The sequence below is a fragment of the Pempheris klunzingeri genome, chromosome 21 (assembly GCF_042242105.1).
Source record: "Pempheris klunzingeri isolate RE-2024b chromosome 21, fPemKlu1.hap1, whole genome shotgun sequence".
NCBI lineage: Eukaryota > Metazoa > Chordata > Actinopteri > Acropomatiformes > Pempheridae > Pempheris > Pempheris klunzingeri.
The window spans coordinates 20,563,765-20,573,914 of NC_092032.1; the positions used below are offsets into that span (position 1 = coordinate 20,563,765).

At 43.6% G+C, this 10,150-nt stretch overlaps 1 protein-coding gene across 1 annotated transcript in view; it reads left to right on the top strand.

Annotated features, from left to right (window-relative positions):
• The window catches only part of LOC139221452 (sodium channel protein type 5 subunit alpha-like), a 131,540-nt gene that overhangs the window by 8,338 nt on the left and 113,052 nt on the right, over positions 1-10,150 (top strand). Inside the window, exons 5-6 of the mRNA XM_070853373.1 lie at positions 152-280; positions 8,982-9,073. Coding sequence (XP_070709474.1) covers positions 152-280; positions 8,982-9,073 — 221 coding nt within the window. The remainder of the gene's footprint in view (positions 1-151; positions 281-8,981; positions 9,074-10,150) is intronic.

Sequence of the window (10,150 nt, forward strand, 5' to 3'; positions counted from 1 at the left end):
TCCTCCTCTGTTCTTCCTTAACATTTCATCCCCGACATCCTCTCCCTCTCCGTCTGTCTTTCCTTCCTTCCTTTTCTCCTCTCCTTTTAACTTCCCTCCTTTCCACAACCATCTCGTTCTTTTGTCTTTCACTCCTTCCTTCCTTCCTCAGGTATACCTTCACAGGTATCTATACGTTCGAGTCCCTCATAAAGATCTTGGCGAGGGGTTTCTGTGTGGGACCCTTCACCTTCCTGAGGGACCCCTGGAACTGGCTCGACTTCAGCGTCATCGTCATGGCGTGAGTCAAACACACACACACACACACACACACACACACGTGGAGCGCAGAGCCGAGCGAAGAACTAAAGCTCAGATTCGCTGCGATTAAAGATGGAGAACGAGTCTTTAAACCCAAACTAGTCACCTGGTTTGTTTAATGAGCTGCAGGTCGTTTCCTCTTCTAATAAACATTATTCTCTGCTAACATGAAATAGTTTTCATATTTGTGTTTGCTGATGAGTTCCCTGGAAAGACTCGTTCTCCTGCTGTAATGCTTCACTTCGCTCCCTCCTCATGTTATTTCTTTGTATTTGATGCTGTGTTGACCAACTGCGGTGAGAAATGTTCTCTTTCTAAACCTGTCACTGAAAAACAGCCTGCAGACTCTTTACTACACTCCTTCTGCTGCTCATGTTTTTGTCTTTGTCTCATGAGATGAAATTAAAAATAAGAAAAAGAATCAAAGAGTGAACCCACACACATTTTAAAACGGACAAAGAAGGAACAAGCATCCAAAACGCAGCTTAGTATGAGTTAATGTCACGCTACAGTAGGATTAACACTTCCTGTGCAGGTTTCACATTAAAATCCCACCAGAAAAAAGTGATTATACAAATTTCAGCTGCTGGAAGGCTTTTATTGTGAAACATCAGTGCAGGAAAAGAGCGGAAAGTGCGACACGACGGGATTAGAGCCGTGGAATTAAAAATAAAACTTTGAAAGTGATGGTTTGTGGAGCTAAGCAGACGGCTGCGTGTTCAATTCAGACACATTTGCAAAGTAAGCAGAAACTGTGCTGTCAGTCCAAACGCTGCGGCCGTGAGAGGAGGGAGAAAACTAACTGGTGTCCCATTAAGAAACGTAATAAGCATAAATCTGTGTGGTTAGAAATAAGCCTGAGCTGTGATGAGACACCACACACACTTCACTCCACTACTTTTACTGGACTGTCCCACTTTTAAATGCAGAACTTTGTAAAGAGTAAAGAGTCTAAAAATGTCCTCTCAGTTTTACAGGTTTAATCAAACTTCTCTCTGATCAGTTACGATTTCATGGAAAAGAATCAATAAAGTTTTAGCGAAGTCCCGTCACAGCCGGTCCGCTGTGGTCCGGGGGGGTCGTGATACAGGCAGAGTGACCATCGGCATAATCACAGATAGACATCGATGCTGTTTAATTAAATACTGAGTGACAATCAGATTACTTTTGTCATGTCTGAGTGCTGTTTGTATTTCTTACAGCTCAACACTCAAATATTAAGTTTCATAGCATCTTTGAAAGCACCACCCTCCTCCCCCACACATTATAAAATAGCTTAGTTTAGTTTTTTTTTATGAGATGGATCATTTCTCTGCCTTAAGCTACTGTAAAACTTGATATGATCAGGAAATGATGGTCAGTGTGGAGGAAAACACCGACTCAAAGGCCCTTTAACGAGTCGTAGTGATGCATCGTATCACTGCTGGTGTTTGAAGCAGAGTGTCGCAGGTTATTGAGCAGAGCTGAATTCATTCTGTTCAGCTCCTTTGAAAAGACAAAACAAGAAAATCAAACTAAAAACAGACCAGATGAGTGAATGACTTGCCGGCTGGATGATCCCCACGGTGAACAAGATGACTTTACTCAGTGTCTTTGTAGAAAAAAAGAGAAGTGACACCCGTGCATTTTCCAAATTACAGGTTTGAGCAGCCCGAGGCTTCCTAAACTCACTCAGCACACACGTGGCTGTCAAAGTGTCAGTTCTCACTAAAAAACAGAAAGAAAAGACTGTGAGAGTGTCAGTGACGCCCACAGAGAAGAAGAGCGTGACCCGTCCACTTCAGTAATTGACTGACTGATGGGAAATCGCTGCCGTTTGGTTTGGTTAGCGATCAGGCGGCGATCAATCACAGAGCTGAGGAGCGGGAGGCGTGCAGCGAGGGACGCCGGCGGGAAGATAAACGATCAGAATGAACCGATCGGATCAATAGTTGACCCCGAGGCTCGGCTCCAAGGTGAGCGCGTGGTGTAATGAAGCGGTGTCACCTCCGCCGCGGCCGCCCGCTTAATTGAAGCGTCTTGATGGAGGTGCCCTCGGATGGTGGGACGCCATGTCTGCAGAGTTACGTAAGGCGACCCTGGCGACCTGCCGCCGAATCCCTCAGAGGGAAAAATGGCTTCACTTAAAGGACAAATTCACCATTAAAACAGTTGGCTCTAACACACTGCTGTACTTTACAGTCTGGCTGTGCTCGCTAGCTCGCCGCTACGCCCCATCCAGGGACAGATCACTGAAGGTTCACCATTTAGGGGCTCATTTACGGCGTGTATCGTCATATCTGCAGCTGGGAAATAACAAACGAAACCAACTCTACCGTAGAACAACAAACATGACCTGACAGATGAAAGAAAAGGCGTTAAGAGAAATCTCCACGTGTGGTTTGTCGGTTGGGAGAGGAGCGTATTGTTTCCATAGACTGTATAAAAGAGATGGATGTTGCCACGGTTGGTTTGTGGACCGCCATTTTGAAGCCTTGAGTTTCGCTTTACGGGCGTCGCCATCTTGTTTTTTTCTGGAGCCAGCTCGCTCCATGAAGACTACCTCTGATCGGTCAGTCACAACGCAGTCTCCCCCTAAAGCGTACAAGCCTTTATCGTCTCTTCACTGAGCTGATAAATCAGGAGAGAATTCGGCTCATTTCCTCATTGACTTCCATCCAATCAGACTCCTGTTTGGAGCCAGTGGAGTCGCCCCCTGCTGGACACTAGAGAGGATGCAGCTTTAAGGCTCCTCAGCATCGTCCACTTCTTTCTTGGCTCCTAAAGTGGAGAACCGTCCTGCACTCGGACACCTTACGGACATCATCACGCTGACAGATTCACAGTTTCAGTGTTTCTTCCTCATGTGGAAACACATTTATGTAAATATATTATAATCTTATGTATAATAAGAGTGACGCTTCCGTACAGAACCGTGAAGCATCACGGCTGAAAGAGCCAACGTGTCCGGTTGGCTTTTTTATTTTTTTTTCTTATAATAACCAAGCCCGCCGTCCCTGCCTCACCTCGTCGGGTCGGGTTACGCTCTAACAGAAGCACTTCTGTCCAAGTGGAAGTCAAACATTTAAAGTTCATTCCTGCTCCGAACGGCCCGTCGCTGGAGACGGAGTGACAAGCCGTCTGCTGCAGACAGCGAGGACACATGACGTCGTGTAAAAATGGGTAGAATTGAACTGTATGCGCATATTTGTTCCCTCAAATTATCAGTTTGTGCCTCTAAATTACCGACAGCTTCGTGCTGTTTGTGACCTTTCTGCTCTGGTCCACTTGTGTTGCGTGACATTAACATAAATACAGATTAAACCCAGTTATTTCTTCCCCCTAAACACTCTGTAAGCATATATATCAATAAGAAACTTTGGATGATGCAGCAGGTTTCTTGTCCTTAACCGAACACGACGTGTTTGATGTTAATGAGCTGAATCCATCAAACCTCCAGAGAGACAATCGGGACAAATGAATGAAGCTGTTAATTTGAGGTCCTAAATGAAGTAAGTGGAGGGTTTGATGTAGTGGTCCAAGAGCACCAATTATCCACTTATTTGAGGGTATTAATTACTAATTTGTGCGAGGAACTCAAATTACTAATTTCCTGTGACAGACTCCTTCCTGTCTGTCGCTTTAAATCTCTGAAAAAACATTTTCCATGAATATATTAAATAAAAACTCTTCTATTTTATCTTTAAAACTATGTTCCATTTAAAGGCTGTAACTGCTGCTGTTAACTGATCCATGTTGCCGCCTCGTCAGAAAATACCACATTGACCGCCCTGCTTTTAGCGACTGTGAGAGAGGCATTCTGGGAAATTGAGTCTTTGAGGTGGCTTCAGGGAACCGAAGAAAAGTAAATGACAACACAGCTTTCTTCAAAAAAAACATCCTCCAGCTCCTTCCTTCACCTCCCGTCTGTTTGTTGGGGGGTGTTGATCTCGCTGCTACACACACACACACACACACACACACACACACACACACACACACACACACACACACACACAATGTCAGTAGGTGTGTGTCCTTGAACCGAGGGCCGTCCTGTGGTCAGATGGATCTTTAGCAGGACAGGGACACATAAGTCACCTCTTCACACACACACACACACACACACACACACACACACACACACACACACACACACACACACACTCCAAGGATGGAGATCATGTTAAGTGAACATGTGGTTGCACCCACAGAAAAAAAAAAAAAAAATTCACCATAATAGTGCTGTACTGTGTGGACACACACACTAACACACACACTCTGCCCCTGACACATCACCCCTCTGTGCCCGGGCTTTATTAAAACCAGAGTGATGGTCGGTAAATAGACACACACACACACACACACACACACACACATTGTCTCTCACACACACACACTAAATGTCTGATTGATGCTTTTCTCCCATCCCACTGAGTCAGGATTCCCATGGTAACAGTGTCCATCAGCCTCCCCTCCCCAACCACACACACACACACACACACACACACACACTCGGCCCGCCCCTGTGTTACCGATATTGCTGGTGTAATGACATGTTAATGGCTGCCATCACTGCACCAGCAGCAGCAACAGACCCGTCAGCCGTTTTCACAGCATTAAAGCTGCAACATTTTATTTCTCCTCAGTGTAATAAAACCATCAATAAATCTTCAGTGTGTTAATTAAAAACATCTAAATTATCACCTTGGAGCAGAACATCAGCTGGCATCGACTCCTTCCTCGTTCATTTTTTCGGGCGAAGACGCAACAGGGTGCCAGTAGTGTGTCGTCAGGGACACGTTTAGGCGAGCGTACTTTGGATTTTACCGTAATTACGTCACGGTTTGTGCCATCAAAAAAGATCCGACGGCTTCTGGAAGCTGAGACGTTGTTCTTTGCAGCCTATATTAGCCAAATTTCAACTTTAACTTGCAAAATCTGTTATTCGTGCTCAATTGCATTGTTTTTTTCCCACTAAAACTCTAAAATCAAATTTAGTTTTTGTGTTTTTCTTCATTTTACATATAACGTGCAGTAAATTGCAAATAACTGCCAGATATTGAAAGTTTTCTGTAATAAAGGTCAACAGCACTCACTCACAGGACATTTTCTGACCCTTTCATAGTCAAAATTAGCAAAAAAAAAAGTTGAAGCAGACATTTTGAGGCTCAGGTTTTAAAGGGTTAAGATTCCCACTCATGTTTGGAGACAAGAAAACAGGAAAGTAACCGAGCAAACACACTCGTCTGATGTACACACAGCTACAGGAGTTATTTAGGTAACATCAGCGATTAAATTCTCGCTGCAAAACAACTCGAGCCGAAGCTTTCAGAGTTTCTGATGGTGAAAGGACTCACAGTCTTATTTCTATGGATGGATGGTTTGATCCCACACAGACCATCGGGGAAAGATTTCTGGAAAAGGAGGAACACGTTTTTCGAAGTGACGAATGTGCCCCGAGATGCTCAGTGCAGCAGATAATCACATGAAGGTGGAAGCTGAATTATAAAAACTCACAGTATGTTTTTAGCGCGATAAAACTGCCGGTTCCACGGACGGGACGGCCAGAAGTAATTATTCTTAGGTTAGTTTCTACAACTTGAATGTCTAACACACTAACACACTCCTTTAGAAAAGATGTCATGGTTGGAAATAGACCCCCGTACTCTTATTTTCCATTTTAATCTGCTCGTTACATTCATTGAAAACCAAGTAAGAAAAAGAGTGTGACTCCTTCAAACGTCCAGTACAAGTGATGCTCTCAGCACGTGACCGCCGGAGCACAGCTGATCTTTTGGCCCCTCCAGTACGAAGTGTCTCCGCTGGCACTGGTTCTATCTGCTGGCCGTCTCTACCTGCATGTAAACGGCCTGTTCTGGCTGCTCTACCACCCCCCCCCACAGCCCCCCGCCTCCACTGTAATTCAATCAGCCTGCCAGTCAACGCCGGTGAAATATGAGCTGTAATGGACGGCCGTTAGCGGCTCACGATCAGATGACTCCATCCAGCCGCGGACCCAAGATGGCCGCCTGTCGCCTTTTTCCGGCTCTCCGCTGCCTCATCTGACTAAAAAAGTGGAACTTCCAAGTGATTCAGCTTGAAATAATGAAATGCAGTGGGTTTTCCTTGTTTTTTTAAAGTTAAAAATCAACTTAGAACTACAATTTTTAAGATTGCAGCTAAAGACAAGACTTTAATACTTAAGATTACTTGAAATATGGTGTGTGAACATGTGATTTTAATCCAGAACGCAATTATGTTCCATTAAAAGTGCATTTGGCAAAACTGGGAAACATTGCTTAAAGATAGCTTCAATTGAATTCAATTAATTTTATTTGTATAGCCCAATATCACAACAGAGTGTCTCACAGTGCTTTACAAAGTTCACTGAAATAAACAAGTGTAAGCGAACAAACAATCTAATAAAGAGTCCAGCAGTCGATGAGGCCAATGGATCAGTCCGAGGCATCACCTGCCCTTTATGACCCTCCTTCTTCGGGAAGGAAAAACTCAAAAAAACCCAGTGGGAAAAGAGAAACCTCCGGGAGCACCGGGAGGTTGTCTTGATATCTCGAAAATATTATTCAAGTTGCAATAATTTATAGGCTGTGTAACCTGTTTTAGCTTGTGCATAAACTATTGGAAGATTAGGATTATTATTATTATTATTAATAATAATTTATTAACATTTTTAAACTACAATATACTGAGTTGGACATTTTACAGCTGAAAAATAGACTCTGTAATGGAGACACTGTTTCTGGATTTTATTATTAAGTTGACGTTGGAACAAAATGTTTTACAATTTAATTTCAACTCTTCAGTTACATTAAAAATATGTTTGGCTTTTCTGCACTTTAGTTTTTCTTCTGTCGTCGTCATGGTTAGCTAACGCGCTTAAATAAGTGAATTATGGCGATAATTTGATGAAAAAGCTAATTTGGTCCTCAGTACCATCTGAATATTTTTCCAACACGTTATCACAGATGTTGTTTCATGAAAAACACAAACTTTCTTCTGATTTTAACTGTTTTCTTTCCAGATCTGTAAAAATACACTCCTGATTGCATCATGGCGGTTAATAGCGCCCCAAACTCTCTAACTCTTTTGCTGTTTTAGCACGTTAACACTAACAGATCATGGTTGTTCCTGTAAATCACCGCAGTATTTTCAGACTTTCTTATGTTTTTCTTCCTTTGTTGTATGTTGACACCACACTGCCCCCTACAGGCTGTTAACAGAGTTTATCAAAGTAGGGAACCTGCAGGCGCTGAGAACCTTTAGAGTGCTGAGAGCCCTGAAAACTATCTCAGTCATCCCAGGTAAGGCCTCACCACCACCAGGGGGCGACACGGGACAGATAAAAACATCGTAACGTCATCGTAACGTCGTCGTGAACGTCCTCTCTTGTCCGTCCCATGTCTGCCATGTCTTGCAGCACCAGCCCCCGCCCACTTCCCACTCGCTGCCTAATCAGCGGTCGCAGGTGTAATCACCTGATCTGAACTGTCGACACAGTAAAGAAGGAAAAGTCAGGTTTGCAAAAGCTGGACAAGCGATCCTGAACTGGAGACGACTGATTTAGAATCAATGGCAGCAGTTTCTTTGTTTAGCTAGCTAGCTAATATTCTGGGTGTCTTTATAAACGATTTATTAGCTATAAGTTAGCATCGCCCTGGTTCCCTCAACCTCGACCAATGGGAAACTAATGCAAACAAAAGTTTATGACATTTACACGTTTTGTTCAGCGAGATAATCTCTAGAAATAAACACCACCGCTATGAGTTCTGCAGCATATATGTAAAAAGCTAACGCTGGGCTTCACCGCGATCGCGCCGCTTCAGCGCTAAGCTACGCCACAGTGTGAGAAAACTACAGTTATAAAATACTAAACCGATAAATGTTCCCGTATTTCTGCGGAATTTCCCCGATAAACTCTGCGGCCTCTTCTAGCCACTTGTTAGCGACCACCTTTTTAAAATGTGAAAGTCGGGTGTTTAATGAACGAAACATGAAAATCTTTTATTCTTTCATGCAACCATAAACTTTGTGATGAGAGAACCAGCGCCCCCTAGCGACTGTTCCTATTACAGACAGCTGAACGTTAATCAATAGCAGCCACACTTATTATCCTCCTACTGATGGTTTCAGGCTTTTAGGCTGAAAAGCAAACTGTGTTCTCGTTAACATTAATGTTATTAGAACTTAACATATATGTTATTTTAACCATCTTCAACCTGCCTTTGTGTTTGCATGCAGCAGACTTTGTAGTTTCATTTAGCTAATTAGCAAATATGCGGACAAATTGATTGATTTTTTACCAGTTTACTAATCAGCTAGATAAGAAAATCATTGATAATGAGCTGACACCTGGAATATTATCTTACAACCTAAAGGAAAAGGTTTCGTTGTGACTCCTGAGGTTGAAACTCTTCTTCAGACCTGAAGCTCTGAGACGGAGTCGAGTTTGTCTCCAGTTCACGTCCGTGCGAGCAGCTTTGACCGTCTGATTTCGCCTTCGCCAACAGTCGATGTCTCTGGCTTGAACCTCCACCGTTGCCCTCCGACCCGGCCTGTCTCTACTGTATCTACCGTATCTCCATCTTTCTCTCCCTCTGTGTCGGCCTGTTGTTGCTCAGTGTGGTCATACCCTTCTGTGTGTGTCTGTTCTTGTGCTTCTGTCTCCCGGCCTGTTGCAGATATGTCACTGAGTTTGTGGACCTGGGTAATGTGTCAGCCTTAAGGACGTTCAGGGTGCTGCGAGCGCTCAAAACCATCTCTGTCATCCCAGGTGAGGAAGCAAACGCAAGAGGGGGGACGGGGTGAGCGTCAAATGCGCCCCTCCCGGCCTGAGCCTGCTGGAAGCACCGAATCAGTAGCTGTGTTTGAAGTCTCATCCTGCATACTACCTACTGAAAACCTTTTGACGTACAGTCCTCTGTAAGGAAGCACAATTAGGTGGTATGCAGGAAAAAAGCACTGAAGTCTTCCTGATGATTGGTTGTGAGTGAACATCAGAGGCTGAGCAAACAGCAGCTCCTCTTCACAGATGAGTCAAGCAATGACACACGAGTGTTTTTAGTGTTTTGACCCTGTAAACATTACTGACTGTCTTACCACTCCAATCAGGATCCTCCACCATCTCTCACAACTTCTTCCTCGATTCAGATTCTGGTGGCCAGGTACCACAGACTCTAGAAAAGAAGTGGACGTAGTTATCGAGACGTCACCTTTTGGTTTTTGGACGTTTTGAAGCCTCGAGTTTGGCGTTTTGGTTGTTTTCCGGAGCCAGAAGTGACCATGTTTGGATGAGATTGGTCATTTTGTCTGGTGAAAAACATGGTTTAAAACAAAACGTACTGACTGAATATGAAACTGCACAGCTCCTTAGAGTTTCTTTGGCTTTTACATCGACAAATTACGAATTACAAACCCTTCCCTAGTAGAACATATGGCAGTATAAAATAACATAACACATACAAACACACACGTACTTGAAGATAAAACTTAAAGCACAATTATATAGACACATCTGAAGTGGCATACACACTAAAAAACATAATTAGTTTATGTTAACATCCTTCGGTCAGCCTCACACTGACAAAACTTTTTCGATAGCACCTAAAAACAAGTTCACGGCTATTTGAATATACACAGTGACGTGGATACACACTGTAAACTAGCGACTGAGACCATAAACCAATAAATCAATCATTGACTTCCATCCAATCGGACTCCTGTTTGGAGCCAGTGGAGTCGCCCCCTGCTGGACACTAGAGAGAACGAAGCTTCAAGGCTCTTCAGCGTCGGCTACGTCCACTTCTTTTATATGATTTATGCCAGAAAGCTCCAAATTTAGGCGTTTGAT